The following is a 23,739-nucleotide window of genomic DNA, read 5'->3' as shown; positions in this document are numbered from 1 at the left end:
GGCTTTAACTTTCCATAGTTTAAAAGAAAAAAAAAAAGCTAAAAATGATGAGATTGGCGATAGAGCCATGTATGTTTCTATAAGACGTTACCAAAAAATAAAACAAAGAAAAAAGGCTTCTTTAAGGTCTAGAAAAGAAAGTGAAAGTCATTACGTTATGAAATATAATGATAATACAGTAATATAGAGCTAACATTTAGTGTCGACTCAGTCATTTCTCTTGTTACCAGCAACGGTATTTTGCTCGGAAATGATCTTTAGAACATTCACTAGAGCTCGTAGACGGTCCCAAATGTTCAAGCCATAAAGTGCCTCCACCAACGACTCTTGGAACTCGAAACCATTCTCAGCAACAGGATACTATAAAAGAGCAAAGAAAAAAACATCAGTCAGCATATTTTAAGAAGATTCAAATTAAGAAGGGTAACCATGCAAGGCTGACCTGAATAGGTTTCGGTATCTTCGTCTTGATATACGGCCACCATCTATCCTCGGCTATGGACTTTACCAAACAGCATGCTCTCAATCCCTCTACACCAGCAAATCGCCCAAATCCACTGTCTTTTACGCCACCAAATGGCAGGGACTGGAAGATCAATAGATATCTTTAGTTTACCAGGGTTAAACAGGAAGATAAAGGAAAACTGGATCGACTCCCAACTCAAGCAAACCTGAAAGGCCATCTCATGAATGGAACTAGAAGGCAAAGAGAAGTACCTGACACATATAAGTTGAAGCAAAATCATTAACTGCTGCAACTCCGCAGTGTATTTGGGAAGCTATCATCTTAGCACGCCGTTTACTGCCAGAAAAAACGGCACAGCCAAGCCCATATCTTGAATCATTTGCAAGCTCGACTACCTCTTCATCGGTGCTAAATTTCATTATTGGCATGATTGGTCCGAAAGCCTGCATGTCAATCAAGTTTTATCAGAAATTAGCAAATTCTTCCCACATAAACAGTGGAATAAATGTTGTGTTCATAGGTCATCTTTTTTTGGAGGAATTTTCACAGGCATTCTAGTTTATTGAAATCTTAAAAACCCGAGCCAAGCAAACAAAAAATATGGCACTGGAAGATCTGAAAAGCTGAAGTTGCGTCTTTCATAGTGATTGGCAACAAATACAGCATGCTATGTGTGCTTCGATAGACAGTCAAATGAAACTAATTTCAAAGGCTATGATTAGCAGAATAGTATGACTTTTCTTACCTCTTCTTGCATCAACTTCATTGTATGGTCTACATTTGTGAGCACAGTAGGGGGGAAAAATTGATCAACTCCTTCACCTAAATGGCCAAAGCTTCCACGAGCAACAATCTCTGCTCCTTTGTCTACAGCATCATCAACAAGGCTTTGAAGCTTGTCAGAATGCTCTTGCATGCATATGGCACCCATATCATACCTTCCAGCTAGTGGTGGGCCCTGCAAAAGATAACCCAACATCAGAGATCTAATTGCATTCTGGAGAATGCCAATTTAGGTCATAAAGTAATTTGCAGTTAAAACTATTCAACAATAATGCCAATTTAGGTCATAAAGTAATTTGCAGTTAAAACTATTCAACACTCATTACTGCAATTACATTCCAGAAGTCAGCACACAAGTTATAGACCTGATGGAATGCTGCAACGCTAGTTATATTTATCAGTCACAGAATGACCAAACAGTCATATGACTAGTGACAGCTGTTAAATATTTAGATCTAGCATTAATGTAACATTGTTGAGAACAAGCCATAGCACTGGTCCAAACACACACATACATCTCACCTAGGTTGTATCAGAAGGGACATACTTACAGCTGAAACAGACTTCACAATCTTAGCCACTTGATTGACAAATGAAGTATAAATATCCCTGTGAACATAAAATCTCTCAGCCCCAGCACAATTCTGCCCACTTGATTGGAGAACAGCCCTGACAGCAACTTGTGCAACCTATATCATGGAAAACAGTCTCATCAACGGCACAACTTCAGCTCTCAATCAAAATGTTAAATCATTAGATTATGTCCAATCATGTTAGTTATTACAATGGGTGGAAAGGATTCATACATGAGGAATATCTACATCTTCACAAACAATAAATGCGTCTTTCCCACCAAGCTCAAGTGTAACTGGTATAAGGGTCTCAGCAGCTTTTCTCATTATCTGCAATGAAAGCAAACACGTGAATCCATTAGCAATTAAAACAATAAAAGAAGTCCCATCAAGATAAAATCAATTGTTATGAAGTTCCTCTCAGCAATAAGACTCCTAGTTCAAAAAGCTAAAGTAGGGATTAGGGGGAAATAAAAAAGAAAAATGAACAGTGTTTTATTTTCCTTTCTTAATGGTAAAGAACAACACTTTCTATATGCTTTAAGTAACATCCAACTGAATAATAGGTACGTGAAATCAGTTCAGAAATAACCATAGTGGAGAAAACAACTAAATTTGGTGCAGCCATTCATGAGATCATACCATCTTTCCCACACCTGGTGATCCAACAAATATAATTTTATCAACAGAAGACACCAGTGCTTCTCCTGTTTCAGCAAAGCTATAAAACAAAAGTCTAATTAATATTAGAGTATAGAAACAAGCATAGTGTCTGAAATAGTTAGGATAAATACATACCCTGTAATTACCTCAACCAGATTTTCAGGAGCTCCAACAGCAGCAAGGGCTGATTGGATTATTCGAAAGTAGAAACATCCAGACCAGCTTGCGTGTTCAGAAACCTACACTTGCAATCACATAATTTTCTGTCAACTTACTGATAAAATGTCAAAATCCATCCTGTAAACACCAGTGACAAGGATGCTGGGCATTAGGCAACAGCCTCCAAGATCAGACACAATTAACTTTGAAGCAGTTCTGATAAAAGGATAAAACAGACTAAAAATTAGGCTGCAACATTAAGTACCTTAATCACCACACTATTTCCTGAAAAGACTGCTGCAAGCATTGGATTAAAAATATTATGAAAAGGGTAATTCCATGAAACAATAGCCCCAATTACACCAAGAGGGTGAAACTCCACTTTGGATATCTTGTGAAGCATCGATCTTCCAGAAGCTCTGCACAAGTTGAAATGAATACTAATATAGATATGCAGAGTTTACTAATAGCAAACACTGGCAATTGATTCAAAAGTTCTAGTAAGCCACTTAAAAGCTAAATTTTCAGAAGTAAAAAATGATAAAAATGCTGCTATAGTAAGGCTTACAGACAGAATGTTGATGAAGAAGCAAAGTTAACACATCAAACACACAATTGCATGGTTTGCCATGAGCAAATAAAGGTCAGCGGAGTGCAATCCACAAACTCCAAGATAAAAATGGTAAGATGCCTACAGTTATAGATGATCTCTTTTCCAGATACAGCCAAGAGTATCTAGAAAGGAGAAATAATATTCAAAAGCTGGAAGGAAGTACCGGTATTCAGGCTTGAGCCACTTTTCACCCTCTGAAAGAAGCCAAGTGATCTTCTCACATGTTGTCATTATTTCTCCTAAAGAGGCATCAACCATTGTTTTCCCAGTATCGCGTGAAGAGACTCTTAAATAAGAGAACGGAAAAATAGGTCACATACAGGTATTCAATTAATGTCTATATCATGAAATCAAAAGAAATACAGAGTTTAACTTATTTGATACAAGGAAAATAGAAAAGAGAGGAAAAAGTAAAAATGAACTTCAGAAAGTTTTTAATGTTTTTATCTGACGTTTAATGTGAGGAAGAGGACAAAAAGATTAAATAAAAAATCACTCTCTATGTATAGAAGAACAAAATCCTTACTCGCAAATAAGCTCCTGGTGTTCAATAATATATTTTAAAAGAATCCGCAAAAACTGTCGCCTTTGCTTGAAACTACTTTTCGCCCAAATTTTCTGTGCTTTTCTTGCTTGTGCCACCCGCGCCTTGACCTATGCATCACAGTGGGGCAGTTGCAACGATAAGAAGTAGAAACATGATATATCATACAGACGAACAAACAAGCACACAAAGTGGTCCAAAGTCTATATATATGTAGATGCGCTCATAAGCTTCAACAAATATACCAACAACATCAACCATTTAGAGCCCAGCAATGAACACATAAATATGGCTAGTGAATTCCAGTAAATGTTCCAACCAAAAAAAAAAAAAAGTTCTGGTAAATCTACCCAGAAGATCACTAACCGCATCAGGTGTCAATGCCGGGAAACAGCCCAAGTATTTCATGGTGGCAGGCTCATAGCACTGAATTCTGTCTGATTGTTGTGTCCTTCCCCTTGGAGGTATCTGCACAGCATTTCCACATGAGAATCATATAACCAAAAACTAGACTTTCTTTTGCATATTGCTTTTTCTCCCATGAGAAAAAAAAAAACAAGCAGTAAAAATAACAATAAATAGAATAAGAATCTTAGATTCATAAAGCTCATCTACAAGGTTAGCAAACAAAAAATTTATTCAATGTTAAATGAAAAAAATATAAACTTGATTAATGAATCAACTTCAATCAAATTTACCTAAAATTCATTCCACTAAAAGTAAGATTTCTTTCTAGCAAGAAGTAACAACTGAGTCAAAATATCTGATTGAAGATTTAACTAAATAAAAGAAATTTGAATCTGAACTACATTATAATAATTCGTTAAACTATTCAATTACAGCAATAATCTCATTAAAGTAAAGAAAAATCACTTCACAAACCGAATCTTTGAACTTTGAATTGAAGAAACTGCTTAAAAGGGAAAAACGAACAGCAATCAAAATCAAATAAGCAACTGAGAAACACTCACGTAAATGAAGCTGTTTTCTTGGGCTTGGCTCCCGTCATCCACTGTGTTAAACAAAATTCAAAAGAAAAATTATCAACTTCGGCAAGTATAAAGTACTTATAAGCAAAGCAGAAATTTACACGTATTCCATATCCGTATACGTACCATCTGAGGCGTCGACGTCGATGGAAGGAACATTCGGAGGAATGAGCATCAGTAAGAAACGACAGATCGCATAGGCAAATGCGAGAACGATGATCGGCCACCAAAACGCCATCGTTTTCGATCTCGAGAGAGAGAGAATGAGAGAGTAGAGTAGAGCTCTTTAATATTGAAGAAATTGCTCTCAAAGGAGGGTGACCATTCTTTTTCCTTTGTTTCTTTTTTTTGAATTTGGAATAATAAAAAGTATTTTTGGATTAAAATGGATAAAAACAATTTCAGGTTCTGCTTTGGAAAGCGCTGACCTTTCCTCGTGTCTGGCGCCGCTGCTCTAGTCTCTAGCCTCCACTCTATATACAATGGCATTTTTTGTAATTTAAGTCTTTTCTGAGGGTAATCATTTTGAAGACATCCAGATCCAACAGCCTCCAACGGTTGGCCGTCGGCCGACAATCAGGATGGGCCTACCCTGCCGGATTGGGCCTTTAAAACAGAAAGGTAAGTGAGCCTAGCACACCAGGTCATGGGCTTAACCGAGCCTTTTTAGATGAACTTCTTTGAAGGTTTTTTTTTTTTTTTTCACATTTTTGGTTTTGAAAGATTTGCTTCTTTTGCCTTAACAAAATTCATGAGTATGCACTGTGAGGAAAACAAATTTATAGCATTGGCTACGTTTTTAAAGCTAAGAATTGAACTAATAAATATGTAGAATAATTCCTTTTCTTTGCTTTCCTTTGCATTCGGGAAAACGCCAGAAGGATATAATCAAGCCATGCATGGGTTTCATGGCGGTGTGTATCTTGGCTTCGATTTTTGTAAAGGTGGAACATCTCCTGGTTCATATATATACGTAATCCAAGTGGACCACAGCGGTTTAAACTGTTACAAATTCTTGAATTTATCTTTAAGCAATCAGTTTTAGCTTTTACTCGAAACAAAGCTGGATAATGCCATATGCTTTCCATGGGAGTTTCCAGGATGGCAAGGATACTTTTGTCAGATTTGCTACTTAAGCTATGCAATGAATAGATTCTCGATTTCTTTTCTGTTTCACTGCATTATTTTTTTCTTCCTTTGCTGTTACCAATCTTCCCAAGTTATCTCGGATTCGCTCAGGTTGTATGAAGATATATAGCTTCTTTAGTTCCCCTATCTTTATGAGTATGAGGTTGAAAAACTCTTAGGATCAAATGCTTTGTGTTTGGCAATGGCTCAGCTAATTCCTATGGGCAAGCCAGCTGTTTTTGCAGGTTTTCAGAATTCTCATGGTAAATTCAGTGGCTGTCCCCAATGAGGTAAAGTAACCTGCTGTACCCATATCTTCAGGATTATTTGCATCAAAAGTTAATGCTGAAAACAATTGATGTTGTTGTTAGTTTAGATTTCCTGCCGATGAAAATCAAATAGGAAAGGATGAGAAAAATCTACATACATCTTAGTATGGAGATCAGACTTTTAAACAGTTCAATCCAGTAAAAGTGGATCTTTAGTTTATGTTTTCATTTCCTTTTGTAAAAATTGCATTGTTGACAACCATTTTAGTGACTTTCTGAAGCCATTGCAGGTTGTAATAACCCTGATTTACCAGTTACCAAAGAGCTTGTTTTCAGCTTGTAGTTACAGTCCGGCAGGTGAATCTCCTCATAGTACTGGATGGCTACGCCATCGGAAGAGACAGATATCCGGAACCAAGTTGCAATCGAAATCCCGGCAGCGTCTTATGATGCTCTTGTGATTCCACTGAAAGAAAAGATGGAGACAATGTCTACTGCAAGTTGTATCTGCAGAGTCAGTAAGAAGCTCCTGGAGAAAAATGAAAACCAATACATCCCTCAGACGATTTCCATCGGTCCTTTCCATCAGGGTAAGAACAATTTGAAAACCATGGAAGAGCATAAGTGGCGTTATCTATACTCTCTCCTGAATCGAAAACCTCATCTGGAACCGACCCTGGACAAATGTGTGAAGACTTTGAGGGAGCTAGAGCACAAAGCAAGACTGTTCTATGAAGATCATGAACAGATCAAACTGTCGAGCAATGAATTCGTGGAGCTCATGTTGGTCGATGCCGGTTTCCTCATCGAGCTCTTCCTTAAGTATGCTATAAAGGGTCTAAAACGCCGTGGTGATTATGTGTTTAACACGTCAGGACTACTGTACGAGTTGAGGTGTGAGATGTTATTGCTAGAAAACCAGATTCCTTATTTCATTCTTCAACGATTGTTCGAAATCGTACCGATTCCTGAACAGTGCAAACTGTCCCTCACCGAACTTGCCTTCCGTTTCTTTAGAAACATGATTCCAGGGGATCACAGACTTCATCTGGCGAAATTCGGGCAAGAAGGAAACCATTTGCTTGACTTAATCCGGTACTGTTTCCTCCCAACATTTCCACGGGTCAAAGCAAAGCAAGGAGGACAAAGAGGTTTACCTCATAAGGCAACTGGGCTCAAAGCCGCTGGAATTAAGCTCAAGAAGGTTACAACGGAGGACTTACTAGACATAAAATTTGTCAGAGGTGTCCTCGAAATTCCACCTGTAGAAGTCCATCAGTACACAGAAAGGCTCTTCAGGAATCTCATTGCTTTTGAGCAGTCTCGTTCTGATCAAAGCACGCCGCACATCTCATCGTATGTGCTTCTGATGAAAAGCCTGCTCCAGGACGAAAAAGATGCGAAACTACTGAAAAGAAATCAAATCCTGGCCAACTACGATGTCATTGACAGAAAGCAGGTCAGCACGTTGTTTCTTAGGCTAGGGGAGGAGATGTATGTGATGGAGAATGTGAACGATTTCTACTATGACGGCCTCTGTGAGCAAGTGAAAGACTATAAGAAAGGCAGTTGGCAGCGACGATGGAATTGGAAGCCAACGGAGCGTAGATATCTCCAACACCCTGTGCCTCGTATTGTGGTTGTCATTGCAGTTTTCCTCATCCTCCTCATCTTGGTTGGAGCTTTGTTCTCCATAGTCTCCTTTTTTGTTCACAGATTTTAGGAAAAAATTTCATCAGGAGTGTGATCCATTGCTTATCTTGAAACAACAACAGTAGTGCACCTGTTTTCAATACCATTTGATGCAGGTCACAAACAACCTTCAGAATCATTCAAGGCTTTTGTCCATGGTTCCCTGCATATTGCCAGGAGAAAACAATAAATTGTTTGATATATATTCACCATGACCATCAGAGTCTTTTTCCAACCATTTCAAAGCAGCTGCAACCTCGCAGGCAAAAACCAGAAGGAAACCCGAAGCACCTTTATTCTTTTTAGTTTAGATCATTTACATATGCAATTTGATATTAATGTATACAGGAGCAACTTTTCCTGATTATCCAAATTCCACACCTTTTTCATTTCTTCTCCTCTTGTTTTCTGAGGACCACTTGCCAAGTTGCCAAGCCCCATTTTGTATTAGTTAATACTTATTAGCTAAGATCTGTCTTACTTTTAAAGGCTTTGGTTTTTTATTCCTTAAAGAAAAGTTCATCACTCAAATTCTTTGAATGGAATGAATGAATGCATGCAAAGAGGCACATTACTTAATCAGCAACCGGGGAGATATATGGTTATTTTTATTGCACATTGACACAGAATCTTTTTATATTCTAAAGTTTCTATCAATCGGTTCGATTTAAAAATATACAAAATTAAATTAATTGAATTCTTATTAAAAAATAACTGAACTTGTCAAATTATACTATAATAACCGAAATTGACTTATGTATGATCTGTTGGTTCGTTTTACTATTTTTTATTATTTAATGATATTTGTAGCAGACATATGTTTATAGTTATATAAAATAATATATTTTTAAAATGTATTATTAATGATCTGTTTTAAATAACTTCATTTCAATTATAGCCTGTAATCTTATTTTTCTTTTATTTAATGAATTGACAACTACTAATCCCATTCGTCGAACATGATATATCCACGTGGGGGCCACGACCCGACAAAGAGAAACAATCCAATCCTTCCGAACCAGGGTCTAACCTCCACGTTCACCGCCAGATCTTCATCAAAATCCTCTAAATGCTCCATCGAGCGGCTCAAAAAGGTCAAAATCATATACCAATCCACAAACCGTGAACTCCCACTTTACAACTTTTCTGGCGATTCTCTCTCTTCCATTAAAGTTGCGGTCTTTTTGTTGGACTGGCTCTTTCGTACAAACACATTCTGGATTTCCACAGAAGCGAAACGCAGGTCAATCCAGAAACCAGAGGAAAAAACAAAGGCTCAGAAAAGCTTTAACATAGATATATACGTACACCTACGGTGAGAGAGAAAAAGATAGTGAGTGAGATATGGAGGCTGATAGGAGAGTTGGGGTGGCCGTGGATTTCTCTGCAAGCAGCAAGAATGCGTTGAAATGGACTGTTGATAACGTTATCCGGAAAGGGGATCATCTTATCCTGGTTACCGTACGACCTGAAGGGAATTATGAGGAGGGGGAGATGCAGCTTTGGGAAGTCACCGGTTCACGTATACTCCTCTTTCTTTCTCTCTCTCTCTCTCTCTCTTTTTAAATTTACTTTCTGTTTGTTTCTCGAGAAAAACCAGATTATCTAATTATATACAAGAAACCAGACATAAGACATGTGTAGTTTACAGACAAATGGGCCCAAATGAATGAAAGTTTGAAACTTTATACTTTCTTTAAAAGGTAAAATTAAAGGAATAATGGACTTGTTATTATTAGTAGTTGTTTTTTCCTTCCCATGAAACTTTCTTTGCCTTAAATTGATTGATTTTCTTTTGGGGTACATTTGTTTTGTAGCTTTTATCCCTTTAAGTGAGTTCTCTGATCCCGTTGTCATGAAGAAGTACGGGATGAAGCCTGAACCTGAAACCTTGGACATTGTCAACACTGCGGCTAGGCAGAAAGAAGTAATTTCTTCTCCAAATCCATGGAACTGAACTTCATTTAAATCCTGTTATTGTATTTCTTAATGGAGTAGTTGATGTTGTGTATGTATCCAGGTTGAGGTGCTCATGAAGATTTTCTGGGGTGATCCACGTGAGAAGTTATGTGAGGCCATTGATACCATCCCTCTGAGCTGCATAATTGTAGGAAACAGAGGGCTTGGCAAGCTTAAGAGGTGAAATTCCATCAATAAATCTCAATAGTTTATCTTGCTTCAAAGAATTTGAATCAGCGATGGCTTTGATTTTTTTGGGATGTCCTATGGTATTTCCTTAAAAGCCCTGTTTGTTTTTTATGGGGATCATGAATTGCGATACCTTGTGCTTTCAGTCCGGCTAAAGTGATACATGTGATATTTCTAGTTTCTGATTATTGCTTGAAGAGAAAGATTCTTTACTACATTGGATCAAAATTTTCTTTACCATTACATTCAAGCATGAACACTAAATCCGGTACCACCAGTGCTGCATTGTGGCTGAAATAGACAGATGATTCAGTCCCTTATTGGTTGATCATAATTATGTTTCAGGATTTTGTTTGTGTTTGATGTCCTTTAAATGTTGTTCATTTCTTTTTCAGGGCTATAATGGGCAGTGTAAGCAACTATGTGGTGAATAACGGTTCCTGCCCTGTTACTGTGGTGAAGCATCATGACTGAGTGCTACGCTTGTTCTGATGACTTATTTATCTGGCGGCTAGCCTGGTTTATGCGATGGAATGTAGAATCAAGTTGTATGAAATAAACCTGTTGATTTAAACCTTTTCTTCAAGTTAGACAGGCTTCATGTTATTGTATATATTGTTGGGGTTTCCTGTAAACTAGACTTGCCAATCAAGGGCTAATGTGAGAATAAATTCTGTCTGCAGTTCTAGGAACTGCTGATCAGTGATTGTTTGGACTAATCTTCTTTTTCTGGTTTTATGATTTTGGATGAAACATTTTATGCGGCATCTGCTTTTGAAAGTAAAAGTAGAACTCATTAGAAACTTATAGCTGGCTAATTGATATCCAAAGATAATGACAGTCTCACCTTCCTTGACATGGCAGCAGGTGGTGAATGTTTCAACTGACTTTATGCTTATCTCTGCACTCTGGGTTGAAATTAATTGGTGTTTCTGTTACTGCCTTAATCTTGCAACTTAGGTCCAGAGGGGAGTGTTGAAATTGGTATGGGGGCTGAGATGTTATGTTAGTGCGGAATCAGAGCCTCTTGATCATCCCAATCTATGATTTACAATTGTATTTTGCAGCATTGCTCTCTTCAACAGGCAATTTGGTGCTTCTAGAGTTAATAGTCTGTATCAAGTAATTTTTGTTTTTTAACTATGCATTTATGCTGCAATGTGAGAGGATCTGAATCTCAAACCTTGTCTTAGCACAAGAAACTTCCAACTTAGAATATGGGCATTGCCTCTCAAGAACAGGAGGCTGTTTGTGTTTCAGAAACCTGCCTGTCTAGTTGCTTGACTTTTTGCTTCCATAATTTTACATAACGAGATCGAGATAGTGATATCACTGATGTATGCAATAACTTAAAATGGATTTAGAATTGGACCGGTATATTTTTCTGCAATAAATTTATGACAGCACCAGAGCTATTGATCAAAGTGAAAGGATCCTCTACATTGCTAAGAAGTATTAGAAATGTTAGATCATTGCAAATTTCATCCATAAATTAATTTCAATATACGCCATTTAATTTAGAATCAAGTAATGGGTATCTCTATTATTTTTTATTAGTGGAGAAGATCATTACCATTGGTAGTTGAATTTGAAGGGTCGAGAAACTTTTGATCAACAAATTAATGTTATTGCTTCATTAGGATAGATCAAGTTAAAGATGATCTGACTCAATAATTTTCTCAAAGGTTCCCCTCAATGTTCTAAGTTTTGTAAGCTGAAATGTTATTATCTAATATTAGACAAGCTAACCCGTGACTACAAATGCCCGGATTGGAAAATCTTTGACTCTCCGTGTCATGGTCATGGTTCGGAAGAATTTCCTGGGCAGGGGCCCGATGGATGAGCTGCGGAAAACACTGCCAAAACAGCAAAATGTTCATGTTGACTACGCTTTCTAATGGTCATCCTATTTTTCCTGGTTAACTACCTCTAACCATGAATAAGGTAACCACCCAAAAAATCCTTCAACGATTTATATGGTCCTTCACCTTCCAATCCACCATTTTTCTTCTGCTCTTTTACCTTGAAACTCTGCAAACAAAAGAAAACCAAGAAAACATGGAATTTAGAACCAATAAAATACTGCTTGTATTCCTATTCTTGTGCATCGTTCTGTTCACCTCTGCGCAAGCCATTTGCGTGCCTCGCTATCAAACTGTCTCAGAAGGAGGGCCAGGACTGTCTTCATCTTTTTCTGTTTCCTCTAAATCACACACACAATCTTCTCCTGCCTCCACTCCTACATCACAGCCACCGCCTTCTGCGCCTCCACCAAGTACTGCCCCAGAACCGGTTTCCGTCACTTCACCTTCACAGCCGCAGCCTTCTCCTCCCTCTCCAAGCACTGCCTCAGCCCCAGTTCCCGCCACTCCAACAATTGATTCATCTCCAGGGTTAAAGTTACCCGAAATTCAACTTCCGCTATCACCACTTTCCTTAAACCTTGGGGTGGGAGCAAAAACGGTAATTGACCCTCAGATCTTAAGCCTGTGTGGCAAAACTGATCACGCTGCTCTTTGCTTAGCCTGCGTTGCACCTTTCTACAATGGAAAATCAGACCTCTCATCCGTAGTTGAAATGTTGATAAAGGCTGGCACTGAGCAAACAAAACAGGCTATTGCCATCGCTGCAAAAATGGCTAACGACCCTAAATCCGATCCCAAGACAGTGGCAAAACTTAACGACTGCAAGGAAATTTATGATGATGCCTTGGACAACATGCAAGAAGCCATTGATGCAATCCCACTTAAAGATGTTGGTACCATTGCTACCATGATTAGTGCAACCATTTCAGATTTCGGAACATGTGATGATGGTTTCACAGGGCAGCCTAATCCGATTCCTGATGGAGTTTCTCCAATGGCTAAAATCAATGAGAATCTTATGAATATTGCAGACATCATCCTTATCCTTGCAAACATGATTCATTGATTTTTGTTTCCAATTTTAACTAGGATTTTTACTCTAAAACCTGGGAACAAGAGCTAGCTTTAGTAATTCATTTGTACTTTGTATACTCCCTCATGGTCTCCAAAGAACTTCTAGAGATGATCTAATCTTTAGTTCCTTAAGAACACAAAAACCAATAAATGTTGTTGTATCACTTTTTTTTCTCTTGCATATATATTTTCTTAAACTCTTCATTGGGTAGCAATACATCTTTTTTTTCCCCACTATTTACATAAAATGTCAAATCCAAACCCAAATTCTCTTGAAAATGAGTGATTCTAAGAGTTAAATGATAAATTCAGGAGGAAAAGAAAGGGAAAGGAAAAGAAACTATATTTGGGCCTAGGCTCACTAATACAATATGAACCGTCCAGCCTATGGGCTTTGTCTTTTGACCTATCTCTTTCTCAAGATCCTGCTCAATTTGTTTATGTTGGAGAAGCAAAAAGACTTGAAAAAAAAAAAGAAAAAGAAAAAACTTGGTGCTTGCTGCTTAGTTTAGGAGCGAAAAAAAATTGAAAAAAATGGAGCAGATAAAAAAAGTCCTCCTTGCAGTATCCTTTACCAAAGCCATTCCTGGGAGGGCAAAACCCTTTGGTCCTTCTCGAACCCAAGTTTCCTTCGAAACGAAACCAGAAGAAAATTTCACAGAACCCTCTCTGACTAAAGTGCCAGACTTTGTTTTTCTGTTGTAGAATTTGGGTAAGTGTTTGCATATTTTTTCTTGGTTTCTTTTCTTATTTTTGTTGTTGGGTTTTCATCCTTTGTTTAAAAGGAGAATGCTGTAATAAGGATTTGAAATTTTTTTGTGAACTTTTAGATGTGTAGACTTAGAAGCTAGTTGTTGGGGGATAATATGTTTTGTTAATCTCCAAGGTGTAGTTTTTAGGGCCAAAAATGTAGCCTTGTTTATGAATTTTTTAGGGGCCTCAGCATTGAGAATTTTGAGCTTTAAATTCATTATTCTTTTGTTTTTTTTTCTTTTTAAACTTTTTCTTAATAAATAAGTAGGAAATGAAAACACCCAGGGAGTTGTTTAGTTTGGTTTGATTCATTGTCCTAGTAGTGAAAAATTGGTACCTTATTACTAAAACTTTGGACTTATAAAGGGACCAAAGATAAGTGCAATTTCAGATTCAATATTTGCTGATTTTTTTATTTTTATTTATTGGATTTTGTTCCTGTCAAGTAGAACATTCTTCTTCATTTATTGCACATATGATTATTGAAGTTCTTTTCTGGTTTGGTGTGCTTTCTTGCTTTTTACTTGTCTATTCTGAGCTTACTTTTTTCATTTGCTGTCAAAGAGTTGGATTCCCTGGCCATTATGGAAAGCTTTGGCGGGGAAGGGTTTGCTGTTGTTGGCTGTGCTGTAAGGAAGAAGAGGAGTAGTATGTCACGCCGTCCCCGCTGTTCTCAACAGACATTTATGCATAACTACATTTTGATGTCATCACCTACGCAAGCCATAGGTAGCAGTGGCAATGAAGATCAAAATTTTAGGAATGGTTCTAATGGATTTGGAAGTGAGAATAAGCTGAAACTTAAGCTCAAGCTTGGTGGGGTTACCCGTACAATCCACACAACATCCACAGCAGAACATGCCTTTGGTGGTGTGCCTACCTTAACTAAGTCTTCTCATTTTTCTGATGCCCCTCAAACCCGAGAGAAGTCCTTTCTCCTGGTAATTTGATATTGTCACAAAACACTGGATTGCTAATGATTGCTTATATTGTTTATAAAGAACTGTTTGTTGTGACCAACAATTTGGTGTTGAATTTGATGTTTCTTTTCTCTGAGATATGTCTATTCTATTTATCAATGAAATTGGAAGAGGTTCATTAGAAGGCATTTCTCCTCTGATATTTTTTAGTTAGTAGGTGTTGATCTGGTCTCCTTGTCATTTGTCACTTTTTTTTTTCATAAATTATAATGTGTCGGTTTTTCTTTTAGTATTCTGTTGGAATGCAATTAATTGGTTTGCAAACTGATAGTTTGTTGTACGAACAATCGCTGCAGGACAACAAAGGTTCCTATCCTTCTGATAAGGGGAAAGGCTTTGGGGTACAATGGAAGGATATCTCTAGAAGTGGCTCTGGTTATGGAAAGGGGTATTCTTCTAGGGGAAAGTTACCTGGGGTAAGTGTAGCTGTGAATGAAACTGACAGGAATGAGCCAACTCGTAAGAGCAAGCGGGTTCCTAAGAGGCGGGTCTTGGATGTGGGTTTAAATAGTGACGATGATGGTGAAGATGAGGAAATTCGTTATCTAGGGAGACTGAATGCTCCAAATGGTCTCTCAAACTATAAAGATGAAGAGGATGAGAGATATGGGAGAGATGGTGCTATTTTTGAGGATAAAGATTATGTGGAAGAAGATGAGCCTATATCAGATGATGAGCCTGGATCTAAAAGGAAGAAGCTGGGAAGAGGATCAGTTGATTTGTTGGTAGAAGGAAGAACTGAATCAATTCCCACTACACGTAATCGAGCTCTTCAGTCTGGGAAAGATCTCTTATCTGGTCCTGTTGTCAGTCTTGTTGAGTTCCCTGATGGTTTACCTCCTGCCCCAACTAAAAGTTAGCAATTTCCTCACATTCTACATTTACTTCCCTTTTTCTTCCCCTCATATGATGATATTCCTTTACCCCTTTTAATAACCTGGATTGGTAATGATATAGCTGCAAATTTGTTTTTTTAAGTGTCTTTGAGTTTTCAGTGCTAAATGTTGAGTTGGTTTTGTTTTAATATTGGTTGGTAATGAAAGAACAAAAGGAGAAACTTTCTGAAGTGGAGCAACAGTTGAAGAAGGCTGAGGCTGCACAGAGGCGTAGAATGCAGTCAGAGAAAGCAGCCAGGGAAGCTGAGGTTTTACACATTTCTTTTATTCTTTTGGGTAATTTATTATTGTTTTTTGATCATTTGAGAAACAGTCTTAGAATGGTCTTTGAATTGTCTCAGGCTGAGGCAATCAGAAAAATTCTTGGTCAAGATTCTGGAAGAAAGAAGAGGGAAGAAAGGATTAAGAAGCAGCGGGGTGAATTGGCACAGGTCCTTAAGTTCTTTTATTATTGTTATTATTATTATTATTATGCATTTTTCTGTGTGTGTGTTTTGTAGCAGTGTTCTCATGCATTTTGATCTTAATTGATGCAGGGAAAGGCTGCCAAATCTGAAACTCTTGCATCAAACACAGTGAGATGGGTTATAGGTCCTGCTGGAACAACAGTTATATTTTCTGAAGATATCGGTCTACCACATTTATTCAATTCAGTGCCATGCAGGTACTCTTAAAAATCCATCCGTCTGGTGCTTTTTATGACTTATATGCTTTTCCGGTTGTTTCTTAGTGGGATTTATGGGTTTCTTTTCCCTCCAGTTATCCCCCACCGCGAGAAAAATGTGCTGGTCCAAATTGTACAAACACATACAAGTATCGAGATTCCAAGTCAAAGCTTCCTCTGTGCAGTCTTGATTGTTACAAGGCAATACATGGAAAGACTCAACCTTTGATTGCATGCTGAGATGAAGTTCCTTGATTCATTTTGGTATATTTTGCTGAGATCAGAATGAGGGTGCCTTGCTGGAGGCAAGCTGGTTACTCTCAGCCAAGATATAGGTCATTTTTACTTTCTGATGTTTGAGGTCCTTTACCTTTACCTGTTGACCTAAGCTCCCTCTTGCTATTGTACTCTTTCTGGCCGCTACTTATTTGTGCATGACCAATGTTGCATGCACCTAACCACTGTAAAGAAATCTCTACCATCTCTTTTCCATCCTCCATTTGGTATGTGACTACAATAGGAAGTCAGTATTTTTTCCCTGGTAAATAGACAAATGCTTCAAGCTCATATGATAATTATTGAATCATTGTGTTTAGATAGCTGGAATGAACAACAAAAGAGTTTCACCAAGCAATGAATAATCAAAATTATAAGTGTATTAATCATGCTTACATATGATAATTGATTGCTGACATATACCATTACTTACAATAGCTAGTATCTTCAAGATGGCATACTATATCACAAATCGATCCACTCTAGATGTAAATAAAAATCTTGATAGATTCCTGTTCCTTCTTGAACCAATCTGTCAGCGCGAAGTACATGACATGGTAGATCCTCGATGGATCTATGACCCATCCATGAAAACAGCACCATGTCCACTAGATTTCAAAAACTTCTTCAACAAAAGAACCAAAATTGCAATGGTAAGTCCAACAGCAGCCCATGTAAACAAGCGATCATCAGCAGATTTTTGAACCCTCAGCTCTGGCCTTTGCAGCGGCTGATTACTTGGTCCCCTGGCAGGAACCTCTCTCACGACCCTGATTTCAGCAGGAGCAGGATTAGCGTTGGCAGGAGCCACAGGCTCTTCTTCAACAACCCTGTCACCTACTGCTTGATTTGGGAGCCCATCCCCACCAGCCATGCTCACAGAATCTTGCTGATTAGCCTGAGTTACTCCATCCCTGTCCATAGAGTGTTCTTCTGAGGCCTGTGAAGGACCGAGTTGAGGAACAGGAGGCGCCTTGCTTAACATATATTCATGAATCTGTGCCACCAAAAGCTTCATTAACATCGAACCAAAAACAGTCCAAAATCACATTATTAGGGTGGAACCTAAGCAAAAACATACCTCATCAATAAGTTTTTGGCGTTCAGGATTCCCAAATTTAGGGGGTGCTTCACGAGATTTGATGGCAAGGGTACGCCGCTCTTCCTTCTTATAGTCTAGAGAACCCAAGGCACCATTTGGGCTGGTGGGCATGAAAGCAATCAGTGCCACTAGAGCAGTCCGCACTATCAATACCAAGAGCCAGATTAGCCAGGTTTTATCTAGATCTTTCCTTCTCCAAATTTTACTAATTAAAGTTTCTAACTCAACCAAGTATCAGCTCTTAAAACAAAAGCCATAAGTAAACCTTTTGGCTTCAATCGAAAACACAGACAAGCAAAATAAGGAAAGCCAGATCAAGGACATGCCAGGATGAAGGGATAGGAAATTTACTACTAAATGTTATACCAATTCAGTAGTTGCCACTATAATTTTTGTGCTTGTTTTTGAGGAGCTTCATCAAATAGCAGTAGAAACAACATTAAAACATACAAATAGTTCTTCATACTCAACATCCAGATTCTGGATACAATTCATATTGAAATTTGCATTGCATTCAACAGAAATGACACTCACCACTCCAAGATGGCTGCCAGTGCTCCGGATGGTGATTAGAAATACTTAAGCAAATCTTAGTCTGGGTTTCAAAACGCCCGTTTGGCTGGAAAAATCGGCAGACAAACAAACTTGTTAGCAAATCAAATTAGATACTTGCAAAAAAAAAGAGAAATATTATACAAAAAAAAAGAGTAAGCGCTTACAGTCAGCAACATGAATGAAGGGGGCTTAAATGGATACTCTGCAGGTAATTGGATCCTTCCATGATAAATCCCTCCTTCAAATTCAGATTCCCTGGGACCCCTAATTGCAAATTGCCATTCAAATATATTCTCCTGAAAAAAAAAAACCCCCAAATTTATCATGACAGTCCTCAATAATCCCTTAAATCAGCAAACAATTTGCCTCTTAATTTCACAACAAATTTCTTAAAACTTTCAAATTAATCACTGTTCCATCCCCGATCCCGAATCGTCAAATTGGAAATTAAAAAAAAACCCCTAAAATTTTGAGATTTAGGAAATCAGACCTCGAGAGGGAGGCTCATGAAATCATCGGAAGGATTGGATTGCATCTCCTTAACCTCTTGTAAAATCCTCTTCACCGCCGGATTCTTGAGGTTGTACTTGTCTTCAGCCATTGGATCACGATCTGATCGAAGATCGAACCACCACTACTACCACCACCACCAGCTCCTCCGCCTGATCAGCTGACTAAACCCGCCGTATATGAAATACGTATTTTCGAGAGAAATTAAAATTCGAAAGAGAGATTCTTTTTGTATTTAATTAATGGGAAGAGAGAGAGAGAGAGAGAGAAAGGAGAAGGGGAGTTTCGGACTTGAGTCGTTGACTTGACACGTCGTAAGATGCAGATTTGGTTACGTGGCATTGTGTTATTGGATGAGAGGCAATACCTTTTTGTTCTACTGGTTCCTTGAGTTCTATTTTTTTCAAAAAAAATATTTTAAATTCATATTTCTCTGGGCTGAAGGGATCCACCAGGCCCCATTAAAATCTTGAGTTGGGCTAAGATGGATTTATAAATCATTTTTGGGTTTAGCCCAAATTATTAAATTACTTTTTTCCTTTTTTTACTTTCAAGAAATTTAAAATATTATTTTATTTTGATATATTTTATATTAAAATTTGAATTTTTCATAATATAGATGTTCAATAGTTTTTAATATGAAAAAAAAAATCATGAAAATGAATTTATAATATAAAAAATAAAAATATTAGGCATCTAAAAAAAAAAAGAAAAAATGACTTCATTTTGAAACATCTCAAAAAGGGGAGATGGACAAAGAAAACAGGACGGGTTCCCTTTGTTTTAAATCGAACATAGTGGATAGGAATATATGTTTGTCTGTTTTTGGGTACATGTAATATAGAGCTATAGGCTACAAGTTGTTAGATTGTGTCAATTGCCCTTCAGTCAATAGTTCAAGAAATCCAAGCCGCCATGTTAAACTGTTGTTATTTAAAATGTCAACTCTGCAGCAAACAAAGATTTTTTCTTTAGAAGCTTTGGGATTGTAAAATTTGATGAATTTAATAAAACTGGGTGTGACCTGGACAATATCAGTGATGAAAACCAGGTTTGATGACCCAGCTGGTGAGTTATAAAGGCAATGTAAATAGACATAGAGGACAAAAATGTATGTCAAATTGCTTGGCTGTCAATCTCAAAGCTCTCCAGGATTTTGAGTCTTTTTGCAGCAGGCTGCATTGTAAGATTTCCTTTCCATGTCTTAATCAAGGTTCAATTTATGCTTTATTATATGTTCCTTTTTGTTGTCAGTTGTATGATCTTTGTTTCTTGTTACTCTCCATCCTTTGTTCTTTTAGTATTTGTAACCATGCTTGGCTGATTCAGATTGATTTAATTCCTCAAGAATGATATCAGCTTGACTGTGGCATTTTGAATGCATTGTTTGACCGTTGTTTAATCACAAAGTTTATGAAAATCTGGGTTAAAAATTTGTTCTGCAAAAAAATTTTTATCCAAGTGGCAATCATGAAAACATGGTTGATTGCCTACCCTGGTGCAGGCCACCTTGGAAATTTCAGTAAGTATTTAAGGTTGCCATACTAGATGTAAGACTGTTTCAAAGTAAAATACTATAATTAATATTCCTTGTTGTAAAGTAAAAATCTTCTTGTTCACATCATAGAAATTGCTGAAATTGGTTACTTAGTGTTAGTAACGTACACCAACTAGAATCGAGGAAGCGGATATTGATCTGTTAGTTTCCTTGCTGTCTAGCATGGCGGATGTGGTGTTCACTTTCGATGATCTGAACATTGGTGGAGTTCCAGATAAGCTTAGATCTTCTGATAAAGATTTTGAGAGTTTTGAGGAAGGTGGTAAAGGGAAGCAAAGTAGTTTTTACGGAGGCGCGTACTGGGGAGAGACAGGAGGCATTGAATCCTTGTCTTCTGATTATGGATTCTATCAAGATGACTCACTGGAGGCAGGATTCACTTTCTCCAAGTATCGGCCACAAGAGCAGCAACAACAACAACAACCATTTACAGATTATGGACTTCTTGATGGAGTAAGTGTCAATGCTGCATCTCCACCAATTCAAACATGTCTGGAGGAAATTGCAAAGCTTGGTCAGATCCCCACAGGAATTCAAGATGCTGCGGAGATGAAGAAGGAAAACCAGCACCCTTTTTCCTTAGCCTCGCTTGGGCTGCTGAACAACTATGGTAGTGGATTCAAACGATTGAATGGAGAAAGAAGAAGTGAGGGAGCCAATGACATAACTATGCTCACAAAGGAGGAAGACAGGAAATTATCAACTGAAGAAATCATGAGGGTTGCTGGAGAGATGTTTATCCAGTCATCTTGTCAAACTATTGATAGTATCTCCATGCTTGACCATCCTTTTAATCTTTCTTTCTCTGGACTTTCTGATCAGGAGATAAAAGATGTGGAGCTTGCTGGGCTCCTTCTAGCTGCTGCCGAGAAAGTAGGCTATCAGCAATATGACCGCGCTAGCAGATTGCTGAAACAATGTGATTACATGACCTTCAAAACTGGAAATCCAGTTCAGCGATCGGTCTACTATTTCGCTGAAGCTCTTCGAGAGAAGATTGAAAGAGAGACGGGAAGCGCTTCATCAAAGGGTTTAAGAAGGAAACCGCTGTTTAATTTGGATGAGGCAACGATGAGCCTGAACCCCACTACATTGGCATGTCATGGAGAATTGCCCTTTTGCCAGATTACACAATTTACTGGGATCCAGGCCATTGTGGAAAATGTGGCTGAGGCAAAGAGGATTCACATTATTGATCTTGCTATCAGAAATGGGGTGCAATGGACAGTCTTAATGCAAGCTCTTGCATCTCGATATGAATGCCCTCTTGAGCTCCTGAAAATAACTGCTGTTGCAACTAATGCAAAACATTTAATGGAGGAAACAGGTAAGAGGCTGTCAAGTTTTGCCCAGAGCTTGGGCATACCTTTTGCTTTTAAGATTATCATGGTCTCCGACATGTTAGATCTTAAAGAAGATCTCTTTGAACTTGATGCTGAAGAAGCGGTTGCTGTCTATTCTGCGTATGCTTTTAGGAGCATGCTTGCAACGCCAAACCGGCTTGAAAATATAATGAGAGTGGTCAGAGTCATCAATCCTTGTTTAATGGTGATATCTGAAATTGAGGCCAACCATAACTCACCAATCTTTGTGAACCGTTTCATTGAAGTTCTTTTCTTCTTCAGTGCATACTTTGATTGCATCGCAACTTGCATGAAACAGAATTATAAAAATAGAGAGATCATAGAATCAGTGTTTTTTAGTGAAGGAATTAAGAACATGGTAGCTGCTGAAGGTGAGGACAGGAAGGTACGACATGTGAACTTTGATGTTTGGAGAGCATTCTTTGTTCGATATGGAATGGAGGAGGTAGAATTAAGCATGGCATCCCTGTACCAAGCAGACCTTATTCGCAAAAATTTTTCTTGTGGGAGTTCCTGTACACTTGATATGAATGGGAAATGCCTACTTGTTGGATGGAAGGAAACACCGCTGCATTCTCTTTCTGTTTGGAAGTTTCTTTAAACGGTGGATGTAATGTCTTAACATGACCACTGTCTAGGCTTGGTGCTTCCATTCAACTGTTCAACCGTGATAGTCCATGGGATGATCATCAACAGTGAATGAGATGGTAGTTTTATCTCCTGGTCTTGCTTAAGATATTTTATTCTTCGTCTTTTTCCACATGTGAAGATAGAGTTTCCAGGCTGCTTTGAGTTGTGACTTTTCTGTTCTTTGTTGTTTTTGTTTGATCGTTGCAGTATTTGACATAAGTGAAAAATAAAAGCTCTATGCTTGTGTTCATTAAAAATTTCGTAGTGCTTATTGTAATATCAAACACTGTCTATCTGAATATAGTTATCAAATTAATGGATTATATATGCATCAGGTCTTGAAATGACCAACAATGGCGAATCCTATTGCAGGATTTTATGTGTCAATAGAAACCCCTCCCGGCCCTTAATCTACCGAAATACGTATGAATGGCCCTTGACTTTCTTAGGCTTAAATCTGAAAATTCATACAGGGTCAGGTAAGAGGTCAAGGCATTTTATGAAGACCATTAACTTCCATACCAAGTAAACATACCAAGATTCATGTTCCGGAATCAATACTATTTAACTGTTTAGTTGTCAGATGTTGAAAGACATCCAAAACCTGACATTTGAACCGGGTATGGGGAATGATTTGACTAGGTGAAATAATATCTTATTGCTATATGCTTCTATAGATCAGTACTGCTATATGAACATCAGCAGTTCAAAGCTTGAGTTCAACAGACATGCCTGTCCACCATTTCCAGCCTTGCCAATGCGCCTGAGGTTCATTTTCCCCTTTGGAAACTTTTGGTTTGTTGCTTTACATGTATTTTCCTTTCATGAAGCTTGCATTGCCGGCTCTATATACTCAATTTCAAGTGAAAACATTCTTTCTGTTAATTTTGTCCATGTATTATGGCCGGCTAAAGATTCCTGGCCGAATTAATAAGTTAAACAATGTTAGTTTACTCCATGTATAATTGCCTATGCATCCAAAACCAAATTTTCAGAATGATTCATACCATCATAGCTAGCCTTGCATTCAACGCCTACTGCTTATCTCGGCATCTTATGGATCTAATTGACTGCATGTGGTTGGAATAGGATTCCTCAGCAAGAAATCAAAAAGTTCCAAAAATACTAAAGAGTTGCTATCATAACCAGCTGTATGTTGTTAGACAATACTGGCTTATACAATAAGAAGGCAATCTCACTCCTGGATGTAAAAGGGCATATTGGAGTTCAAGTTTTTGGTATTGTTCTCTCCTTTTTTTTTTTTCCTTCCTTGTTTGATTCTTCCATTTTCCTTCTTCTGATGGCATGATTAGAGTTATCATTATCTTTTGAGGATCTGGAAGAGATAAATGAAACGTTGTAATGTTAAGGGCCTTGGAATTCCTTCAATCTGAACCATATCTGTGACATGATTCAGATATCAATGAAGTAAAGAAGGAATGTGCATGGCTTAGAAAAATCATAACCCAATCTCTTAATGTTTTAT

General features: G+C 37.9%; 7 protein-coding genes across 9 annotated transcripts; 5 read left to right on the top strand and 2 right to left on the bottom strand.

Moving 5' to 3' along the window:
• Positions 46-5,222, bottom strand: LOC18603641 (aldehyde dehydrogenase 22A1). The gene is made up of 14 exons (XM_007035723.2): positions 4,916-5,222; positions 4,772-4,812; positions 4,167-4,268; positions 3,783-3,910; positions 3,420-3,542; positions 2,909-3,062; positions 2,620-2,723; positions 2,464-2,542; positions 2,056-2,151; positions 1,801-1,938; positions 1,212-1,424; positions 718-909; positions 443-586; positions 46-360 (listed from the first exon to the last, which is right to left on the bottom strand). Exons 1-14 carry the CDS (start codon positions 5,025-5,027, stop codon positions 208-210), a joined length of 1,779 nt encoding a protein of 592 aa, XP_007035785.2. The 5' UTR covers positions 5,028-5,222; the 3' UTR covers positions 46-207.
• Positions 6,090-8,366, top strand: LOC18603640 (UPF0481 protein At3g47200). Of its 2 annotated transcripts, XM_007035722.2 has the most exons (3): positions 6,090-6,207; positions 6,477-7,927; positions 8,137-8,366. In XM_007035722.2, exon 2 carries the CDS (start codon positions 6,566-6,568, stop codon positions 7,907-7,909), a length of 1,344 nt encoding a protein of 447 aa, XP_007035784.2. In that variant the 5' UTR covers positions 6,090-6,207; positions 6,477-6,565; the 3' UTR covers positions 7,910-7,927; positions 8,137-8,366. The 2 variants fall into 2 exon arrangements, with proteins under 2 accessions (XP_007035784.2, XP_017975851.1); XM_018120362.1 differs by having other exon boundaries at positions 6,090-7,927.
• LOC18603639 (universal stress protein PHOS34) lies at positions 8,984-10,745 on the top strand. The gene is made up of 4 exons (XM_007035721.2): positions 8,984-9,400; positions 9,696-9,805; positions 9,899-10,017; positions 10,422-10,745. The coding sequence occupies exons 1-4, from the start codon at positions 9,223-9,225 to the stop codon at positions 10,498-10,500; spliced, it is 486 nt and encodes a 161-aa protein (XP_007035783.2). The 5' UTR covers positions 8,984-9,222; the 3' UTR covers positions 10,501-10,745.
• LOC18603638 (pectinesterase inhibitor) lies at positions 12,008-13,182 on the top strand. Its single transcript, XM_007035720.2, has one exon. The coding sequence runs from the start codon at positions 12,085-12,087 to the stop codon at positions 12,955-12,957; it is 873 nt and encodes a 290-aa protein (XP_007035782.2). The 5' UTR covers positions 12,008-12,084; the 3' UTR covers positions 12,958-13,182.
• On the top strand, positions 13,432-16,804 carry LOC18603637. 2 transcript variants are annotated; one of them, XM_007035718.2, is made up of 7 exons: positions 13,432-13,677; positions 14,283-14,659; positions 14,995-15,553; positions 15,742-15,842; positions 15,936-16,025; positions 16,131-16,258; positions 16,354-16,804. In XM_007035718.2, exons 2-7 carry the CDS (start codon positions 14,303-14,305, stop codon positions 16,496-16,498), a joined length of 1,380 nt encoding a protein of 459 aa, XP_007035780.2. In that variant the 5' UTR covers positions 13,432-13,677; positions 14,283-14,302; the 3' UTR covers positions 16,499-16,804. The 2 variants fall into 2 exon arrangements, with proteins under 2 accessions (XP_007035780.2, XP_017975521.1); XM_018120032.1 differs by lacking the exon at positions 16,354-16,804 and having other exon boundaries at positions 15,936-16,011; positions 16,131-16,240.
• LOC18603636 (ubiquitin-conjugating enzyme E2 32) lies at positions 16,813-18,980 on the bottom strand. Its single transcript, XM_007035717.2, has 5 exons — positions 18,682-18,980; positions 18,356-18,487; positions 18,171-18,255; positions 17,616-17,779; positions 16,813-17,531 (listed from the first exon to the last, which is right to left on the bottom strand). The coding sequence occupies exons 1-5, from the start codon at positions 18,790-18,792 to the stop codon at positions 17,109-17,111; spliced, it is 915 nt and encodes a 304-aa protein (XP_007035779.2). The 5' UTR covers positions 18,793-18,980; the 3' UTR covers positions 16,813-17,108.
• LOC18603635 (DELLA protein RGL1) lies at positions 20,422-22,224 on the top strand. Its single transcript, XM_007035716.2, has one exon. It carries the CDS (start codon positions 20,422-20,424, stop codon positions 22,222-22,224), a length of 1,803 nt encoding a protein of 600 aa, XP_007035778.2.

This window comes from Theobroma cacao, chromosome 4 (assembly GCF_000208745.1).
Source record: "Theobroma cacao cultivar B97-61/B2 chromosome 4, Criollo_cocoa_genome_V2, whole genome shotgun sequence".
NCBI lineage: Eukaryota > Viridiplantae > Streptophyta > Magnoliopsida > Malvales > Malvaceae > Theobroma > Theobroma cacao.
Note: the sequence above shows the minus strand (reverse complement) of the source record. Positions and strands in the feature narration are given on the sequence as shown.